This window comes from Bubalus bubalis, chromosome 15, assembly GCF_019923935.1.
Source record: "Bubalus bubalis isolate 160015118507 breed Murrah chromosome 15, NDDB_SH_1, whole genome shotgun sequence".
NCBI classification, from domain to species: domain Eukaryota; kingdom Metazoa; phylum Chordata; class Mammalia; order Artiodactyla; family Bovidae; genus Bubalus; species Bubalus bubalis.
The window spans coordinates 42,057,946-42,079,732 of NC_059171.1; the positions used below are offsets into that span (position 1 = coordinate 42,057,946).

At 40.3% G+C, this 21,787-nt stretch overlaps 1 protein-coding gene across 4 annotated transcripts in view; it reads right to left on the reverse strand.

Annotated features, from left to right (window-relative positions):
- The window catches only part of ZFHX4 (zinc finger homeobox 4), a 205,076-nt gene that overhangs the window by 5,119 nt on the left and 178,170 nt on the right, over positions 1 to 21,787 (reverse strand). For all 4 annotated transcript variants that reach the window (XM_025265209.3, XM_044928669.2, XM_044928668.2 and 1 more), the window contains exons 7-10: positions 15,256 to 15,389; positions 14,830 to 15,030; positions 14,172 to 14,289; positions 7,921 to 13,347 (exon numbers count right to left, since the gene is read on the reverse strand). In XM_025265209.3, the coding sequence (XP_025120994.2) occupies positions 7,921 to 13,347; positions 14,172 to 14,289; positions 14,830 to 15,030; positions 15,256 to 15,389 (5,880 nt within the window). The remainder of the gene's footprint in view (positions 1 to 7,920; positions 13,348 to 14,171; positions 14,290 to 14,829; positions 15,031 to 15,255; positions 15,390 to 21,787) is intronic.

The window sequence follows — 21,787 nt, forward strand, 5'->3', positions numbered from 1 at the left end:
GCCAACAGTACTTGATAGGAATTGCATGTGTTATCATACAACTTTATCACTACCCCTTCACCCACCCCACCCCCACTCCCCAACGGCCTAACATGCTTCTTCCAGGTTTACTTGTAGCAGGCATAAATGATCCTCATATCATTAGAGAAGGAGAACTAAATGCTCAGCAGGCAGACCCATGTGGGGTAGAGTATGACTTGAAACGGAGGAGATCTTTGCTGAATTTCAAGCATACAGTCTAATGTAGTGGCTGATTTATCACAAAGCCATTTTTAGGCTCTGGATAGTTGGGTGAAAAACTAAAAGGCAGCTCAAGGTAGAAATGGAAACTGTAAAGTCTGTGCCTTTCTTGAGTCTGTTTTTTTAGAGGCAAATATAGTTGGTTGCAAGTGGAACAGACTGGAAGCCTAATTGGGTTGTGGTTTGTTCTTCAATGAAGGAAGGCTCACTACCAAATGATCCAGACAAGGGCCATGATGGAGGTCTGATGGGCTGATGGAAGAAATAACTAGGAGAAGGTGAATGAAGTTTCAGTGTGTAGCTGTGGGGAAAACTCTTTTTTAAATATTGGCTAGTCTTCTATGCTAAATGCAACATTTGGGTGTTAAAAAAATGAAAAATAACTGACACAAAAAGTGACATACATTTCTTTTTTTTAATGAAATGTGTTCATCTTTTATTTATTTTTTATCATTTATTTATTATTATTATTTTTTACTTTACAATATTGTATTGGTTTTGCTTTAGCTAGAAAAAGAACTTTAGTTTTTTAATTGGCCTTTACCCAGCTAAGAAACCTTGTCTAAGGCTTAGCATTCAAGATACTCTCAAGTCCTCAACATCACTCTCAACTTGACCCCACTCATTATCATATTACTGTCAATTAGCCTAGCTTATTACTGGCTGCTCTTCTTTTCAACCTCACCACACCCAATTTTTCTCTGACCTGCTTTGAAATCATTTCTGTAGTTGTATTATTAACAGTATCTAAGGAATTTCCATCATGTTAGGGAATAATCTTCCAATATCCTCAATGGTAAGTGGCTGCTGCTGCTGCTGCTAAGTCGCTTCAGTCGTGTCTGACTCTGTGCGACCCCATTGACGGCAGCCCACCAGGCTCCGCCGTCCCTGGGATTCTCCAGGCAAGACCACTGCTTCCTGAACAATGACTGAGGCCTGTGTTCAATATCGGGCTTCCCAGGTGGTTCAGTGGTAAAGAATCCACCTGCCAAGCAGGAGACATGGGTTTCATCCCTGTGTTGGGAAGATCCACTGGAGGAGGAAATGGCAACCCACTCCAGTATTCTTGCCTGAGAAATCTCATGGACAGAGGGGTCCAGCAGGCTACAGTCCACAAGGTTGCAGAACAGTTAGACACGACTTAGTGACTAAACAAAAACATGTTTAGGATCACTACTTACTATTTTTTTTTTTAACAAAATGAATTATTTTCAGCTAAAAAATTAATTCAGAAGAATTAACCCCTGAGTTTCAGGCATGAATGATTTGAGTGGAAGAAGCTTTATGGAGGACAAAAGATCCTTCCTTGTACTGTTAGAATGATATTAGGTTGGTGGCCAGCCTCTTTTGCCTACTCATAATGCCAATCTTAGTTTTGGGTCAAGAACGTCTAGGCTTCATACTCAATAATTATCCCCTTACTGCCTAAGCACTTTCCCTCCTAAATCTAAGGAAACTGCTGGCTTACCTATCTCTCTGACATGAGAATTTAAGACAAGAGAAATTTTAAGGAACTAAGACTTTAAAAAATCGCAGTGGTAGTTAGAAGCAAGTAGATCGATATTTGTTGACTCAGGCTTTCCTATCAGATGGGGTCTACAAATTCTTGTCTAGAGGTCATATAACAAAGTAATGAAAATTTTTAGAAGACTGCAGTAGGAATCTTAACTACTATAGTCAAAGACTATCAGGGATTTTTAGAAATTCAACATCTTGAGGAGTAAGCTGAGTTAAACAATTAGCTAAGTAAAATTTTTAGTAAACGACATACGGACTAAGGATAATGAATAATGTACATTAGGTCTACTACTAAAAGACATACACTTGTAGAAGTTCACAATCAAAAATTCAGTAGTCAACTGACGTATGAAAACCAGATTTAGAAGAGAAGAACTGAACACCAATCACGATGCAGAATAAGTGGTGGTAATTACAAAAGATGGGGCTTCCCTGGTGGCTCAGTGGGAAAGAATCCTCCTGCTAATGCAGGAGATGCAGGTTCCATCCTTGATCAGGGAAGAATTCCCTGGTGAAGGAGAAGGCAACCCACTCCAGTATTCTTGCCTGGGAAATCCCATGGACAGAAAAGCCTGGTGGACTACAGTCCATGGGGTCGCACACAACTTAGCGACTGACAGCAACAGCTACACAACGTACATTCTTTCCTGTTCCCTAACTCCTGGTCCAATTCTCTGAGAGATGAACGTTTTCCTACAGATGATCTCATATTACCGTGATTTGGTTTAGTTTTGTTTTCCCCAAAATGCTAGAGTGTGTTGGTTGCTCAGTCGTATCTGACTCTTTGTGACCCCAAGGACTGTAACTGGCCAGGCTCCTCTGTCCATGTGATTTTCCAGGCAAGAATACTGGAGTGGGTACCCATTTCCTTCTCTGGGCATCTTCCAGACCCAGGGATCAAACCCAGGTCTCCTGCACTGCAGGTGGATTCTTTACCACCTGAGCCTCCAGTAAAGTCTGAAACTGCTGTCTATGCCCCCAAAGTAATGCTTTTTGGAAGAAAATACCTGTCTCCCCATGAACATAGCACAGATTTAGTGCTTTTTCCCCAAGTTGCTTTGATCTAGGTCTCGCAGAAGAAAACTTTATTCTTGAGGTGAAAAATAACACTAATGATGTACATGGGCCAAAGACAATTGTGCTAAAATTATTAAAGACTTACTCTTATCTAGATTTACCCCAAAAATGCTAGTATATTACACTGAGGTATGAGAAAAATTCAAAAGGCATGTTCTAAAGTTCCATTTAAGGGAACTGGGTTAGGCAGTATTTCCAGAGACTAATGGAACATATAAAAATCAGACACATAAAAAGAATCAGACACTGCTTAAAACAATAAAGTAAATACGTTAAAAATAGAAAATCAAGTTATTTTCCTATTCTTCTTGAGGAAAAATCCAAAAGAAGCTAACCTTCTAAAGGATAAAATGTGAAAGTTTTCTAATTTTTTCCAGGTGTACAGGCATATGATTTCCTATTACCATTTCCCCTTTTTGCATATGATCATGATAGAAAAAGACAAATGTGGAAAAATTTTTTAGCAGAAAATAATTCATTTTGTTAAAAAAAGAAGTAATAGTAAGTAGTGATTCTAAACATGTTTTTGTTTAGTCACTAAGTCTTGTCTAACTGTTCTGCAACCTTGTGGACTGTAGCCTGCTGGACCCCTCTGTCCATGAGATTTCTCAGGCAAGAATACTGGAGTGGGTTGCCATTTCCTCCTCCAGTGGATCTTCCCAACACAGGGATGAAACCCATGTCTCCTGCTTGGCAGGTGGATTCTTTACCACTGAGCCACCTGGGAAGCCTGATATTGAACACAGGCCTCAGTCACTGTTCAGGAAGCAGGCTCACATGATGGATATTACTCTTCAAAGGGTCTTCCTTGTGATCTTGAAAGACCAAACAATTTGGAAATTAAGATGAAAAAATTTTATGAGAATTAATGCTGCTAAAACAATAAGAATTCCATCCAAAAAAGAACAAAATGGGTTTTTAAAACCAGGAAATTTGGAGGTTAAGTATTAGTCGCTCAGTTGTGTCCAACTTTTTGCAACCCCATGGACTGTAGCCCACCAGGCTCCTCTGTCCATGGGATTCTCTAGGGAAAAATACTGGAGTGGGTTGCCATTTCCTCCTCCAGGGGACCTTCCCAACTGTACATAAAGGAGACTTCATTAATGTGCATTAGAAGATACTCCAGGTTAACTGTCATAGAAAACTGTCTCTTGAGCCTTTAAATTCTATACCAATTCTACACCTCTGGTTGGCCGATTGTTTGTTTCTTTATTTAGGTTTTAAGGTGAATGACCTGGGGCTATTTGTTTCCATCAACCTGACTGCGAATTTGGAGGTTGATAAATGCTAAAACTGAATATGTACGTTTCAATTAAGTCAGTTTGAGGGTGCAGCCTTTGGAATCAGACTTTTTACTTATTTTATGGCTGATCTCATTCAATGGAGCACTTTTTAGTGATTTTCTTAGGAACAAAATTTTAAAATGGGCCCAAGGTGAACACATCATATTATCAAAATTTATTCATATAGATAATAAACTGTTAGAAGAGCCCAAAGCATGTGAGAGATACAGGGATATTCTACTTATGAAGTAATTTTCTTCTTTTATTTCACCTAGCTGGTATACCTATTTCTTCCACAGAGCATAGGAGATACTTGTTTGATGAAACGTAATCCAGTAGAAAGATGCTGATAGCAAGATGGAGAGCTACAGCTCTACTCCATGAGATAATTAAAATATTCAGCATTTCCCACCACAGATCAATTAACCTAAAAAAGATGTGAGCTGGAAGTGTGGGAATTCAGGCTCTCAGATGGGATCCTGCTGGTAACTGTGCTGTGCTAATGTTTAAATTCCATCAAAAACAAACAACTAATTCAAGAGAAATTGCACATTCCAGTAGGTATGTTCATGGACCTTTTCTCCATATAATACTCTCGTCTGTTTTGGTCCACGATTTAATCGTACAGTAGATACATGGTGCCTTTGGTACCTGATGCATTTAAAAACTTCAGCTGCATGTAACAAATTCTGGTGAATTCTCTTTTCATTTTTATTGTATTTTCTAATTTTTCCTTGTTATGGCTACTTAGATACACCCATCATTTAAAAGTCGATATTTAATTTCCAAGTTCATGGCATTTTTAATGTACCTTTGATATTAATTTCCCACTTTGATATTAATTTCTCATTTAAATGCTTTCTTCCCTGCAATCACCCTCTGTGTTTTTTGAGTCTTGTAACTTTATTGAGACTTTCAATGGCTAAGTCAAAGATTTCCCTTGGTAAATTGTAGTTGAAAATATGTGGGTTATTTTCAAATCTTTTTATATTGACTTCTAACATAATTCCACAGTGATAAGAGAATAGACTCTGTATATTTTAATACCTTTAGACCATGAAATTTTTGTTACTTGTTTTATATCCCTGGATATGTTCCAGTGTGTCCTAGTTTATAGTCTGCTGCTGCTGTTGCTAAGTCGCTTCAGTTGTGTCTGACTCTGTGTGACCCCATAGATGGCAGCCCACCAGGCTCCCCTGTCCCTGGGATTCTCCAGGCAAGAACACTGGAGTGGGTTGCCATTTCCTTCTCCAATGTATGAAAGTGAAAAGTGAAACTGAAGATGCTTAGTCGTGTCGGACTGTTAGCGACCCCACGGACTGCAGCCTACCAGGCTCCTCCATTCATGGGATTGTCCAGGCAAGAATAGTGGAGTGAGTTGCCGTTGCCTTTTCCGAGTTTATAGTCTATGGGAACTTGAATAGAATTTGTATCCTACTGTTATGTGAAAATTGTATAAATCTTAAGTATGTTGAACTGTTCATGGTGCTTTTCACGTCTACTATATCCTTCTACTTTTCTGTATAGTCTATTAACTTTTGAGAGTTTGATATTGAAACATTAACTAAAAATCTTAATTTATCAACTTGAAATAATTGTAATGTATAGTGGAACTATATATAACTTTATTCTGTATTTTCCAAGTCTCTTGTAAATGTGTTATATTTTCATAATTTAAAAAAAAAAAGAGAGAAAAAAAAACAAACAAACAGTGCTCATCAAGAAGGGCCTGCCTCTAACATCTTTCCACAACTCTGATAGTTTTGCCAATCCATATTTCAGGAGGAGGATGTAAATTATATTTATGGTGGTAGAATGAGGAGAAAGGTTAGGTTTTTTTAAGTATTTCATAAACATATTCTCTCCTCTCCCTCCTGGCTTTCTCTTGTACAGGCCCTCTGGGTACTAGTTTCAGAGTGACAAAGGGGAAAGGCAGTCAGTAAAGGACTCATTGTCTAAGCAAAGACCTCCTGATCCGGTGGAGAGAAAAACAAGATGTCCTGATCACCACTTAGGAGGGTGACTACACAGGATCATCCATCAAAGCTGACTTGCAGATTAAAGGCACACATACTTGAACTGTTCTGAGCCCATTGTAAATACCAAATTTTATTCTATTTTACATAATTTTCAAATTTATATGTGTTCATGGAGTTTTTCCACATTAGACGTTATGTGGAAAAGCTCTATTTTACATAACTGATCATAGTAGTTTTTCCACATAAGACATTTTTCTAGATATTAGTTAATAATCACAGTGATATATAAAGTGAGACTAGAAGACTAATACATTCAGATGCAAAACAATTAGCCATTGCATTATTCTTTAACTATATTTGACTTAATTGAAAGGTACAGACAAAACACATAATTGCAGCTCTAATATTTTAGGCTCTAAGAATGTTCAGATAATTAAGCCCAAGTACATTCCCTACACATAGGTGGATAGTGGAAGGTAGCTGGTACTATAGTTAAAGAAAATGACATTGAATAAATTTTCTGGGTAGAACTCTTTGTATTTGGAGATTCACTCTGCTTCTTTCTAAAGCCAACAAGTCTTTCTGGACAAGGAACCAGCTGAGTTAGTAGTGGCCAAGAGGTCACCTGACACCACTGTTTTTTTGTCTCCCAAACTAAAAATGGGAATATTTTCCAAAATCACATTAAAATGAAAATTGCCATCAGAGAAGGATGAAATTGAAAGGTTTGAAATTTATGTAAAAGTCTAATTTAGAAAATGAAAAAAAAAAAAAAAAAAAGAGCCTTCCTATCATGTTTTGGAAACTTCCCAGATGTATTAGTTCATTCTAGATGTCTCTTTGGAATGTCATAATTTCCTTGTCAAAATTTAAAAAAATATACTGTTAATTTGGAAAATAAAACTTAGTTTAAAAAGAAACTAGAATCTTTTTTTCTTAGTTTGTGTCAGGTACCACTTTTGTTATATGTGTGGCTACATGAATGCCTATAACACTACATTCAGTTTTTTTCAATAACTAGATACCTATACTTATTCACAAAATCTAAACTGTACAAACTGCATTTCTCTTGATAAGCACAGAATTGGATTCATCATCTAGGAGTGCCTCAAACAGTTGTCATTTTGTTCTGTCTTGATTATAAATCTAGGCAACTGGTGGTGGTAGAAAGATATAGAGTACTATTAATGTATTTTTAAGGTTGTAAATATACTTAAACAATAAGAAACAAAATGAATGCTACTAAAAACAAAATTGTACAAATTATCATAGAAGTGAATTCTTAGTAATTAAACTTTACACATCTGTTTTATTACCTGCTAGGTTTAATACAGGGGCATTCCTGTGGCTAAAAGGCCCTTTGCTTTTGAACTTCCTGGCATTTAAAGGGGAAAAAAACCCAAAACAGTACAAAAGCAAAAAAAAAAAAAAAATCAGTATTCCTAGGAAAAGCATAAATTCAGATGCCAATGAATGCTTTAATACTTTACTTTCTTAATATGTATAACAAATTTCATGTCACATGTCTGTGCTGAAATGCCATTTGAAATTAATTTTGAAATGAGTATAAAAAAGGAATGTTTCTGAGATATAATGATATAAATAATATATTTATGAGATGCTAATCTACCTTTTTCTGCACATGTTTGGGGTGGTTTACTGCCTGGTTATTAACTACAGCCACTGAACTATATATTCCAAATAACTTAATAGTTTCACTTACTGAAATTAAGAGATTCGATATACCCCTATTCTTGGTTACATGTCATTGGCTGCCTAATATCACTTAATTCATTAGACTGACTCTCCTTGACATGACTTACTGTTTGAATTTTGTGGAAATCCGGGCAAGGAGGATGGACCGTTCATTCCAGGGAGAAGGACTGGGGGGAGGCCCGGGAGTCCTGGGTAGGCTGTGGGCAGACTGATGCCGTGGAGGGAGCTGCTGTCCATCATGCTTGGCTGCTGTACTGCTAATCCCAGCACGTCTGAAGCTTTCTTTATACGGTCAAGTTCTTGCTGAGCCATCAGCTGTCTAACGGTCGTGGGAGCCAAGTAATCTTTCTCCCGATCAAGCTGGCTCCCAACGGTCTCCCTCACTTTGGAAATGTGCTGTTTGGAGAAAATATGATCTCTGATGGACAAGCGGGCAGAGTACTTCACCCCACAGAGGGTACACTCTGGTTTGGCGCCTTCTGTTCCACTTTGATTGATCATGAAAGGCTTCCCTATGTTAATTTTAAATTTCTTTTCCTTTGCCCTTGCATTCTGGAACCACACCTGGACCACACGTTTGGGCAGACCGATCTCATTCCCTAGCATCTCACATTCTTGCATGGTTGGAGTTCGGTAGTCACTGAAGCAAGCCTTGAGAACCTTGAGTTGGAGATTGCTCATCTGGGTTCTGAAACGCTTGTGACCTGGTCGGTCATTACTTTTGGATTTGAAAGGATTGCTGGAGCCGAATGGATTTGGTGAACTGGGGTCAGCTATGCTAGACGTTTCACTGCGGTCGGCATTGTCATCGGGGTCATCCGTGATATAAAAGCTTTGGTCATGGTCACCATCTTTATCACTGAAAGGTATCGAGGGACTCGTGAGAGAGAAGAGAAACTTCTCATCACAGACCTCTGTGGTGGGGGTGGTCGCTGTTTTTGGCAAAGTGTCGAGAGTTTTCCCCTCTTTAGGAGACAAAGCTGGCTTCACCTCTCCGGAACTCCCCGTGGTGCTCTCCATTTCTGCGTTTCCCTCGTCTCCGGTGGTGGCGTCACTGATCGCTGTATTAATGGATGAAGTCTCATCAAAATCAGTTTTATTTTGATCATACCCAGCCTCAGCAGGAGGGGCGTTTAAATTCTCTACATCCTCAGAACATTCCACTTTGAAAGAAGAAGGGCTTAAGAGATTCTTCGGTGACAGTTCTGCCGTCTTGCTAACAGGTGTCGACACTGTAGAAGCCAACTCATTCTCACTCGAGAGATCGATTTTCGTTAATGGCAAAGATGGATAATCAAAATAAATGTATTTCTGCGGGCTATCTCCACCATCTTCGGCGGATATTAAAGGGCTTGGTGGCAAGCTGTAACCTGCCTGCTTGCCTTCATTCCAGTGCCGGGAGCGAATGTGGCTTTCTAAGGCTGACTTGGCCTTGAACAGGGCTCGGCAGAAAGGACAGCGTTTATGCGATTGCGCTGGACCCACTGCCCGGAACTGGCCTTTTCTTTCTCGTGCTCTTGTATTCTGGAACCAGACCTGCACGACCCTTTTCTTCAGCCCCACTTCCCGTGCGATGTGATCGAGCATTTTCCGGGTGGGGTTGGAATCCAGTAGGTATTTTTCATAGAGAATTTCCAGTTGTTCCGGAGTGATGGTGGTCCTCAAGCGCTTATCACGGTGTTGGTCCTCCCCACTGTTCCCGCCTTCCTTCTCACTGCAGTTGTTCTCTTCCTTCTCATCCAGTTTCCTCTTAAGGGAAGCGGCCACAGTGGCCGGGGCTGCGGGGTGGGAGGAAGCTGTCTGTGGGGGCATCTGTGTGAGAGGACCACCTAGCAGCTGTCCAGTCATTAGGGAATTGTTAGGGTCGAATATCATGTAGGGCATGTCCATGGGCCGTTCCAGGAACGGGGAGTGAAGGAATTGGTTCTGAGCAGCCAGGAAGTGCATGTGCTGATGCTCCTGCCAGAGTTCCAAGGTAGGGAAGGCAACTGTACACTGATCACATTGGTACTGAAGTAACTGTGGAGGTAGACTGTTTTGGAGAGAAGTCATGGAAATCTGCAGCGGACTGGAAGGGACGGGGGTCTGAGAAGCCGAGGGAGGTCGTCCCAGGAGTTGGGGCGGTTTGGGTGGCTGGGGCTGAGCAGCTGAGGCCGGCAGTGGCGGTGGTGGGTCCGAGGAAGAAGATGCTGACGGCAGGGCTGGTTTGGTGCCTTGAGGGTGGGGCGAGGGGTCACCTGGCTTTGGCTTTTCTGTGGGGTATTCAGGCTTTGGAGACGTCTTTTCCGGTTCTGGTTTGGGTGACGGGATCAGGGGGGTGCTGGTCCCAGAAGCAGAGCCCCCCGCAGGGGCAGGAGCGGTTTTGGCTGCTTCGGTCTGGCCAGGCACTGTGCAATGCTTATACACCACCTGATCCGTGGCGTCCATGGAGTCTTCAGTTTGGCTCTCATCTTGGGCGTCATCGTCTTCATCCTTGTAACACTGCTTTTTCTGATGCGTGATCAAATCGAAGATCCTGGGGAAAACAACGCTGCACTTTTTACACTGGTATTGCATGTTGCTCGTTCGGATATACCGCTCATTTGTGAGTTCTCTTTTTTCATTGTCTTTTGTCTCTGTTTGATTCTCATAACTCTTCCGTGCCTTCTGCCGAGCATTCTGGAACCAGACAACGATAACCCGGGTGGGGAGATTGAGAACGGTGGAAAGTTGTTCGATTTCATCATCTTTTGGGTAAGCGTTGGTGTCAAAAAAGTCTTGAAGAACCCGAAGCTGGTAGTCAGTAAATCTGGTCCTGGAAGACCTTTTACTGAAGGATGTGTCTGATTTGTAATGTTCTAGGGAGGAGGGCTGGGGGTCCATTCTGATATCTTCCAAAACCGTTATGGGAGGGTTACTGAAGTTGTAGGGCGAATCCTTATTTCTCTGCCGCTCCTTAAAAAGCGTGTTTCGAAACCAGTGCTTGATAACCTTCTGGGAGAGGCCAGACTTCTCCGCCATTTCCTGGATCTGTTCTTCACTCGGAGAATTGTTGATGTCGAAGTAAGCCCTCAGGATTTTCAGCTGGTCGTCCGTAATTCTCGTCCTCGGGCGTTTGAACTGCGAATGCCTCAGGAAGTTGGGATCCAAGCCAAGCTGCTGCTGGCAAAGCTGGGTGAGGTCCGCCGAGAGTGTGTCCATTGGAGGCAGCTGTAGGGCGAGCTGGGGCGGGAGGGCGGGATGTTGCACCGACTGCATCATGATGGACGGAAAGAGGGGAAGATCCAGGGATACTGGCAGCTGGACCTGCGGGGGTGCGGAAGGGGGTGGGGGCGGAGGAGGTGGAGGAGGGGGCGGGGGCGGGGGCGGGGGCGGTGGGGGAGTGGGCGCTGGGGCCTGGAGCGGGGTGGAGACCGCGCTGGGCAGTTTCACCGGCCCCAGAGAAGGAGGCTGCGGAGGAGCTGGAGGCAAGGGAGGCGGTGGAGGTGGGGGAGGCGGCGTTTCCGGAGAAGATGGAGAAATGGGATAAAGCTTGTCATAGGCCTCCCTGTACTGACGGGCAAATTTTTCTAGCGCTCCGTACGGAAAAAACTGGCCGTGTACGTGCTCCTGGTGACTCTTTAGAATGAGAACGTTGGAGAACAACTTCCCACACGTCCCACATTCCAGCTTCTCCGTGCTTTCGCCTTCCCCACTCTTGCCCTTCTTCTGTACCTTCTGCCTGTTCTCGTTGTACTGTATGACCAGTTCAAAACCGAAGTTTTCCAGTAAGGCTTTGGCTGCGTTTCCTCGGGCCCCTGAAGCTATGCGGGGTGGCGGGATGGATGGTTCCGAGGACTTCGGCTTCTTTCCAAGGTCTTTGCTTTCTTTGAGCCCTTCGCCTTCACTTACACATTCTTGCTTTGGCTTGTCTTGCTTCTCGGCCATCTCTTCTGCTTCCTTGTAAGAGGGTACATCCTTCACGATGGGGCAGTCGGCACTGGCCACGGTGGTTTGCTCTTGTTTCAATAACTTGCTGGCCTGCTGCTGCTGCTGCTGCGGTTGTTGTTGCTGTTGGGGCTGTGGCTGCGGCTTTTGAGAGGGCACATGGGGCTGTGTGGCCTGATACTGTTGTGCTTGCTGCTGGAGAATCTGGAGTTGAGTTTGGCCAACGTGATGTTGGCTTTGAATCTGCTGCTTCAAATCTTCAAGCAGGGACCCGGCCATTCCCGTCATTCCCGGCATGCCAAAGGCGGCAGAACCTACTGGCAAGCCCAGATCCGGCCCCAAGCTGAACTCTGTCCCAGGGATGTAGAAGGGAAAGAGAAACTGAGGCTGCTGAAACTGTAGCAGAGCTTCTGGGGTCATAGGAAAATGGGGCAAAAAGGCGGGGTTGAGAAACTGAGGCTGAAAGAAGGCCGCCTGCTGTTGCAATTCGTGCTGCAGCTGCATCTGAATCTGTGCTGGTGACTGCGGTGGGTGATGCGTAGGTTGAGCAGAGATCAATTCTGGAGTTTGCTTTTTATTTAATTCTTTGGCATCTAAGTGGGTATCTTTGCTGCCTACTGCTGCTAAACTAATGGAATCTAACATCCCTTGGCTGGGACTGTTAATGCTGGCTGCCACTCCGTGCCCGCCGGGTGCATGGCCACCACCGGGCTCCAGCTTCGCCGCCCTTGCCTTTGTCTGGTGGAGCACAGACCTCATGTGGATTTCCAAGGTTGAGCTTTGGCTATATGCAACATTGCAGATGCTGCACTTGTAGGGTTTGTTATCTGGGCTGTTGTTGGTTTCTTGAGGGACAGGGCTGGAGGCTTCCTGCAAAACCTTTTTCAACTTGTGTAGGTGAGACACTGAGTTATAATGGACCAGGAGAATGTTCTTCTGGGTGAACGACTCTTTACACACGGTACACTTATATGGGCGAGATGGATCGAGGAATTTTTCCATCGTAAAATTTGGCCCTTTTCTAAAAGGTAAGGTCCGCTTTGGTTCAGAGCCCATGTCATCTGGAATAGAACTACTGTCACTGCCTACAGGACTTGCCTTCCCTTCATGGTCCACCTCATACTCTCTCTCCATCTCCTGCTCTAGGGCATGGTCCTCCTGGGCCATAGGTTCACTCTCTGCCCATAGTTCCCCATTCACAGGCAAGGAGGCATACAGCTGTTGAAGTTCAGTCTCACTCAGTTCGGGGTGGCCTGCTTCCAAGTGTTTTTTTAAAGCCTGGAATGTACGGAAACTACGCTGGCACAGGTTACACATAGTGGCAGCCCGAATCGCATGATACTGGGAATGTATCTGAAGCTTCTGCATAGTCTTAAAAGCCAAGCTACAATGGTTACAGCGATACTTGTAAACGTGGCGGTCTGAGACAGAGAGTGGTTGCCTTTTCTGCTGTTCACTTAACTGATCTTGCAGTGTGTCGGAGATTTTCATATCCTTACTGCTATTTTTATTCCATTCCAACACTTCTGTGGCTTCTTTCATTGGTTTCTGCTCCTCACTCTTTATTTCCACGCTAGCCTTTGAATCATCGAGACCCGCCATATTTTTGTCATCCATTGGACTGTCACCTGTGTGAAGAAAGCATAAACAGCACTTACAGGAAGGAGTCTACAGATTAAATGCCAATGAATATTGTTATGCAGGAGCCTCTGAAGGGCTTCCCTGGTGACTCAGTCAGTAAAGAATCTGCCTGCTAATGCAGGAGATTGAGGGTTCAATCCCTGGGTTGGGAAGACCCCCTGGAGAAGGAAATGGCAACCCATTCCAGTATTCTTGCCTAGAGAATCCCATGGACGGGATCCTGGTGAGCTACCGTCCACGGGGTCTCAATGAGTCAGACATGACTTAGCGACTAATCCACCACCACGGTTAAGGAGGAACTTCCAAAGAAATCACCTCTGACCTCAAGGAATTTCAGCATGGGAAGAAAATAAGTCAGAATTAGCATGCTACCACCAGTATGATAGCAAGGGTTATAAGCACAGTGTTCAGGAATTAGAGCCCACAAAATATTCCTGGTCAGTGGTATTTAGGTCCCCCCAAGGACAGTTTAGGTGTCCCAGGTCAATCTGGTAAAGAATTTGCCTGTCAAGAAGATCCCCTGGAGAAGAAAATGAAAACCCACTTGCCTGGGAAACCCCATGGACAGAGGAGCCTGGTGAGCCACAGTCCATGGGGTCACAAAAGAATCAGATACGACTTAGCAGCTCAACAGCAACAATAACAACAAAGGGTCATTTACAGATAACCAGATAGTAAATATGCCTTGGAAATGACAGCTTTTGGAAATGTGTGTTTTTTTTTCTTTATGCATCTCAAAAACATAAAATCTTTGATGGTAATAATGCTAGATCAGCATCATGAATAGAAGGCCCAGAGTGTGTTGGCATACCTGAATACTTGCCAGCCCCCTCAGCTGTGATGACTGCAGGTGTGTCCCGCTCTGACTTCTCAGAGGTGGCTGCTGGCAGTAGCAAGCTGTTGGGCATCATCACATCAGGGACAGGCACCTGTGAAAACCAAAGGGGTTCATGACAAAGGTACCCCAGACATCATGGACTCCATCACACTTTACCCCGGCCAGTTGTGTACCCCAGTTATATTTTCCAACCAAAGCAGGGACATTTTGTGACTCTTGAGGTCAATGCTCTCCTTTCAAACTTCAGATCAATGCTGTGGCAATGCTGTATTCTTCTTTACTTTTCTTTTTTTTTAAAAATAAGCTTGAAGGTTTCTGTAGCCCAGAAATGATAGCCAAGCAAAGATGAAACTCCTAGTGCCCATAGGAATCATTTGATTAACATTATAGGTATGAGAATAAGGCTGCAAAATCTGTGTTGTTGAATCAGCTATGCCTTGTATCACATTTGGGGTTTATTTCCAAGGCACAGGAGAAACAAACGGGCCTTTACTTGTGATTTCTACGACACGGTCAGCAAGAGCTTGTCGCCACTCAGAAGAAATACATTTCTGTCACACAATAATGACAGATTTTATGTTGATACCTTCAGAGATTATGGCACACATGCATCAACACTTGGTACCCTTACTGTCATAAGCAGCTTCTCCACGCAATCCGGAGACACACTGTGCAAATGCGTCAGATGAAGCTGGAGGTGCATCTTGTTGCTAAGGACGTCCTGGCAGAGGGGACAGCAGATGACCGGCTGCACTGAGTGCTGTGACAGGACGTGCATCTGGATACGACTTTGGTCCCTACTATTGTAGTTACAATAAGGACACTGATAGAACTGGAAAATATTGAATAAACATGACTCCTATTAGTTAACGGATGTTGATGACTTTGGAGCATTAGAAGTCAGACCAAGAGTTAATTACCTTGCCAATTACAGTGTCTACATACATTTCAACAGCATGGAATGGTTTGGGGGCACTAAAATGATCAAGGGCAACAATTTAAAAAAAAATGTTTATACAGCAAAAGGAGAAAAAAACAAAAAACAAACCACGTGTACCTGTTCGTGACAGAATTTATTGTCCTCTGTAGGCTTTGATCTTTTTGTTGACACATCCTCTTCTTTTGCCAGCAGGAGTGGCTGGGTTCCCCCTGCCACACTGACTTTTAGCTCCTTTTCTGGTGTGATTACTCCTGATTCCCCAAAAGAGAATAGAACATCTCAATCTTAAAAGACTGACAATATCAAAATCAGAAAAAATGATGTCTTTCGCATAGCTCTAAGTCCACTGAATCACTAGAAGGAGGGGCAAGCACTTGTAAATGATGCTAATCTCAAAAGGCAAAAACACACTTCTTTTTGTCCACTGACCAAGTGGACTTTATAAATGTATTTTAAAATGTACTTCTGTCTCCTGTTTAGATAACCCTCAGTGACCATGAAAGATTCATCAATGACACATGCCCTCTGCTGTCTCAATATACCTTTATCACATTAAAGCAAATCTATTCCCATTCACAAATGCTAACTCAGAAAATAATTATTTTTGGAACTGTTTCATTACCTATTTTTTTTTCTAAAATTCTAGGACACTAAAAACACTTCAAAATTCTGAGAAGGGCTGACCAGTTATAATTCACGAATGAAACCAATGCTTTTATGTGGTGAATATAGGATTTTAAAATTATACATTATATATCCACTGCTGCTTTTTTGTGATTTATCCTTGGCTTTAGATGTTTCAGCAGTTGGCTATGCATATGACATTGCAGTCCAAATCAAGAAGACAATTGTTTTATGAGGTTAATCTGAATATTCGGTGTTAAAGATGGTTAAAATTTTGCCTAGATGAGCAATGTAATGTACAGAAGCCTCACACACATCAAAGGATAGAGTGTGATTCTAATTTCCCAATCTAACAGAAAATTCTTTCCAGCATCACTTTTCCCGATAATCTCTTCTGTGAGGCTGGATATTACAGCGACATTGGGTAGGCATGTCACATACATCTCACGACAAACACAAAACCTCATTTACCAGCCATTCCAATCTCATCATAGCACGGCATCATCTGACCTTTTTTCTGCTGTTTATTATGAGTATTTCTAATTTTAACTTTCAATTTTCACCATCTTCCAGTCAATTTGCAACTAAATTATTTCCAGGGTGAGGACACTATCACTGGACAACTGGGTGCAAATACATCTTGAAATGCAACGAAGCTAAACCATTGATTGCTATCAGACCCACGTAAATGCAGAGTCTAGGCGTAATCTGATTGTATGCTGTGCATGAAGATTTATCTTGATTTTTTTTTCCAATCCACATACGGTTCATATAAATGAACAAATTACACTTTATTGCAAAATAACCCAGTTTTAATTTAAAAATAAGGTCAAGGATGTTATGAAAACAACATAAAAATGAACCCCAAAATAGATTCTTTTTCCCTCCTGGATGGAGATGCATGTTTTATACCATATAAATAATTTTAGGAATTTTGAATTCTGAAAGAAACTTGAAAGTCTGACTCTAAGGAGACCAAAATTAAAATAGAATTCAAATGACATAATGACAATAATGTTATTCCATTGAGGTCTGTGAAAGGTATAGAATTAGTGCTACAATTTCAAACACATTGCACTGAGACTTATTTCTATTGATAGATTTACAAACACTAGATTTTATCTGAATTGGTACATTTGTCTTATATATACAGATATATTAGAGAAACTTAGATTCTTTCTAGATATTTGAAAATATAATTTACTATAGTTACATTTGAATGATTTAAATCTGAGATAAACTAAAGAATTTTATCACACTGATTAAACAACATCCAAGTATTTCATATCCAAAGATATCTCAAAACCAAGAATGTTTATTTTATAATTCATCCAGGTATCAAAAATTTTTTTCTTCTAAAAGGAAAATTCTCAAAGCAGAATATATTTTGTGCTATTGTTTTAAAAGTATTAAAAACAAATACAAGAAAACAATGGGATATAGAAGGTTGGCAAATAAAACTGACTGCTTAAGGTGACAGATCAAGTTGTATAAAATGATTGTCGTTTAAATCAGTGAGTGTCTATCAGCTGCTTTTTTCCTGTGAGACTGGAAAATTTTTCTTTTAAAGTTCCTTAATAATGAGGAAGAATATGCTTCCTTAAGAGAATAATACTATGTCATATTCCCTTATCATTCTTTTGTGTACATGGTGGAATCTGACATGACCAAATAATAGGTTGGTCCAATTCCATATGCTATCAAAGACTGTCACACAGAAGGTAAAAGAGAATTTCCATAATTCTTGTTGCTTGCAGGCTTTAGGAATATCAGAAAGAATAAACCTTCTGGAAACTTCTAAATCTATTAAATGTATAGCTATGGCCTTATTTTTATAAGTATATATCTTCTAATGTTAGTAGTATAAGGATCAAAAAAACTGATTTCAAGGCTTAAAACATTTTACTAAGACTGTACATTGGTGTAAGTATTTGATATAATTAATCATATTATTTTTAATGCATATTCATATTATCAAGAATATAATTGCTTTTGAATTTAGGGACATTTATCCTGCCTCAAGAAAAGTTTTAGGGTCACTATTTCATAACCATTGTGGTAACTGCTGGATATAATATTCTACCCTATATATGTGTCAGCTTCAATATCTTTTGGCTAATTAAGTTAATTAAACCATGATCTTAATGTAAGCTAGGGGCTCCCTAAAGACCATTTTATTTTAAATTGAGAAGAAGTTATAAAATCTAGACCCCCAAACTCTACCTAGGCACCTCAGAAATACATGCTACTGATAAGAAGCAGCAGCAGAGAATGTTAAGATGCGACAGCATATGACAAAAACAGACTCTTGAAGCGAAAACAGGTCATCACGAGTATTTGCAAAAATGAGGGACCTTACAATTTATACATGTATGCCTTTTCTACAAAAAGGGGTATCACCTTAGGTATTACTGCCTCCCTGGTGAATTATAGGAAATCAAATCTGGGGTCTTTTTCTGAATTGTTTTATTCTAGAAATATATTAAGTAAAGGCTACTTACTTTTTAGGAAGGTTTTAAGTTTTCTGACTACTCATAGTTTATGTCTACAACTTTACTTGAAATGAACACTGTTTTGTTACCAAAATTTTGAAATGAGATCATAATTCATTTTGTGTTATTAAGGCTATCACAGTATCTTCAAAAACCAATGTCATTTTAATGTACTTTTAACTAAAAAAATGAAGTCTAATTGCAAATAAACACTGCCAAATAGATGAGTCAATGATTATCTGTCACTTATGGGATTATTTAACTTGCATGAGATTGCTAATATAAAAATGACATAATTCATTTCAATTCAGATGCCACCTACTTAATAAATTTTCAATCCCTAAAATACAGAAGGTTGTAAAATGGTTTATGTTCATAACAACTGAGGAAAATCCAATAACATATATGTATTCAAAGCAAATATTGAAAAAAAAATACAGCAAAATCCTGGGTTATTACTTATGAATCAATGTATTTGATAAAGTTTGAATACTGTAAAACTTGGATATAACACAAGATGTTATTCAACTCCAAATAAGCCTAAATTATAATGACTGGTACAGTATTCTTTCTAATGAGACTAGAATGAAAGGATAATTTTAATTGCAGTAATGAAGGTTAATTTCCATCTTTCCTCATGTTTACTCCCTTATTAAAAAGCGGTCCCCTTAGCCATGGCAGAGACATATTACATTTTCAATGCAAATGTATTAATCTGGATAAACTCTATATTAATTCTTGTAGTGCACAGAGCTATAATTTGGATTATAATTAATCTAAAGTGGCACTAGATTTAAATGACAATATAAATGAGGCATTAGGAGGCTTTTCTATTATGAATGAATATTCAACAAATATAACTTGCATATTGCCAAGTCTCATTTTGAAAGCTCCCGTCCTAGAGATTAATGTCAGCAACAAAGTACAACAGCTTATACAAACACCTTCTTCCTAACATGTGTTAATTCCTTCCTGTCTAAAAAATTCTGTGTTAAAGTGAGGTCACACTGTTTTCCCATCTAGCACATTCAGATAGTGATTAATGTATAAATTTGCCAGGATTTTTGACATTTATAATTGACATCAGGAAGAAAACCAATATACACATAAGTGGATAATCATTAGAAATACTTACAAGAAAAAAAAATCCATGTCATAATTTTTCATCTAATGAGATTCAATGTAGAAAGCAGAAAACTTTGTTAAAAGTTCATGTGAGAGTGGGCACCCCTGTCTTGTTCCTGATCTTAGAGGAAATGCTTTCTGTTTTTCACCATTGAAAATAATGTTTGTTGTGGGTTTCTCATATGTGTATGTATGCCTATGGCCGATTCATGTTGATCTATGACAGAAACCAACACAACATTGTAAAGCAGTTATCCTCCAATTAAAAATAATAAATAAATAAAAATGTACCAAGGGGGTTAAAAATGTTCATGTGAGTTGTCAATAGTAAGAACTGTCAATGTCTGGGACATTTCAAAGCTAAACATTTGCATCTCAGTAATTCCTTTGAGTTGGGTAAAGTACATTTTTATCCTTATAGATGTAGTTGGAGAGGCATTCCTGTAGGGCTAAAAATGTGTCTTAGAAAACTATCATTATCTAATGGTCTGTATCCTCTCACATGCCTGAGTCCTGATGAGATGATACAGTGAGATGCCCAAGAAAGCATAATAACTCATCAGGCCATTAGGGAGTGATTGAACCCATTATTTATGTAGACCAGTAAACCAAGCTGATGGAGATAGAGCCCTTGTATCTGTGGTATGCTCCAAGCAAGACTCCTTACTCATTGATGAGATTGGAGCCATTTTCAAGAGATTCCTACAACTCATCCTTTATAAGGTATTAGTTACTGAAGACCAAGCACAATGTCACATTCCTAAGCATTACGTGAATACTCAACAAACACCAATGGGCTGTGTGTTTGACACATTCTTCTGCATGTGTTGGGTTAGGGATGGAACATACCCTGCAGTCTCTTTTGATGCAACTGTGAGAAAATCACTACTGAAGGCAGGGAGAATCATGGCCTTCCTGATTCTTCCTAGTCAAGCAGCTAGCTTTCATGAGATCCTCCTAGACCTAAGCTGACTCCCTTGCTACTTCCAATTCTTTTCAAATGAAGTTTAGATGGCACTGCCCTTGACCTTAACTGATCACAAGGTATTTCAAATACCTTGTCAGTAACCCCAGGAGCTGTATTATTATACAGCTAGGGGATTTTTTTTTTTTTTTTTTTGTACATTCTTTAGGCTCAAAACCAACCTTAGATCCTCTCTGTTAAAATCAAATTAGAATCATATGCTAGCCACTATATGCTAGATGCAAATTTAAATGGTATTTTTTTCACTGGATTTTGGAGAAAAATTCAGCATGGAAGGGTGTGGGGTAGGTAGCAGGGAGGCTCTTCAAATAATTTGCAAAGGGAATGGAAAATTTAGATCTGCAAAGACTGAATTACAAATGCAGGATAATTCAGATTTAAATAAACGTGCACGTGAAAATGATATTTTTTGCACAAGTCAATGTCTTCATAGCAAAAACAAGCTTCTTTAGATGCGGCTGTCACTGGAATTCCAGGAAAAGATAGATGACTACCTGAGACGAATAGGCTTGAACCCGTTTCAGCACTTCTTCTGCTTCAATGAGTCCAACATAATAAAACCAGGTATAGCGTGCAGCAAAAGTAGCCAATGTAATATTCATTGCAACCATAGATTTCCATCTCATACATACAAAGCATGGATGAAGTCATATATTTGCCAAATCAAACACAGAAAAAGCCTTAGGTATCCACACCAGATGCTAGCCTAGGGTTTGTTTGTGCACAAGTAAATGTCATGACACGAAGGTTTGTTTTCAAAGACAGTAGCTTTCATTACTGGGATTTGTCTATTCTAGAAGATCAAAATTACCCAGCACCTAATCCCTTCTCAATGATATTTCCTCTTCTTAGGCTGAATCATCTGTAAACTTTTTCACTGGATTTTGTTTGAAATGCCTCAAATAGATGCCCTTAAAAAGGGCAAATTCCTGAGTGTAAGTTGTAAAAAAAAAAAAAAAAAATCAGAAAGCAAGGAAAAATAACATTTATTTTTAAGGTTACGTGGTTTAGGGAGGGAGGGGGGTGCATATGATTGAATGAAAAAATTCAAGTGATATCTAATCCCATGCTTATGAAAAATTAATATGCCATCAGAGGAATCACAAGTATAGCTAAGATTAATGAAAGGCGCTTAAAAAATTACAAGCACACAAACTGATTTGATTAAAAAATAATCTCGCTGGTCGTCCTGCAATATTCTTCAACTTATCCACATCTATTCTGTCAGATGGTTATGATTAAAAATAGGTCAATGGGAGGCTACTGATAGAAATCACATGCAAAATGCACATGCAATGAATAGTAGTGGGAATGTTCAGACAGTTTAAAATGAATAAAAGCTTTTAATAAGCTGGGGGTGGGTCAGCAAAGGAAGGGTTGATCGCTGGGATGGGGTGGGGGAGGGAAAGGTGAAAGATTCTAG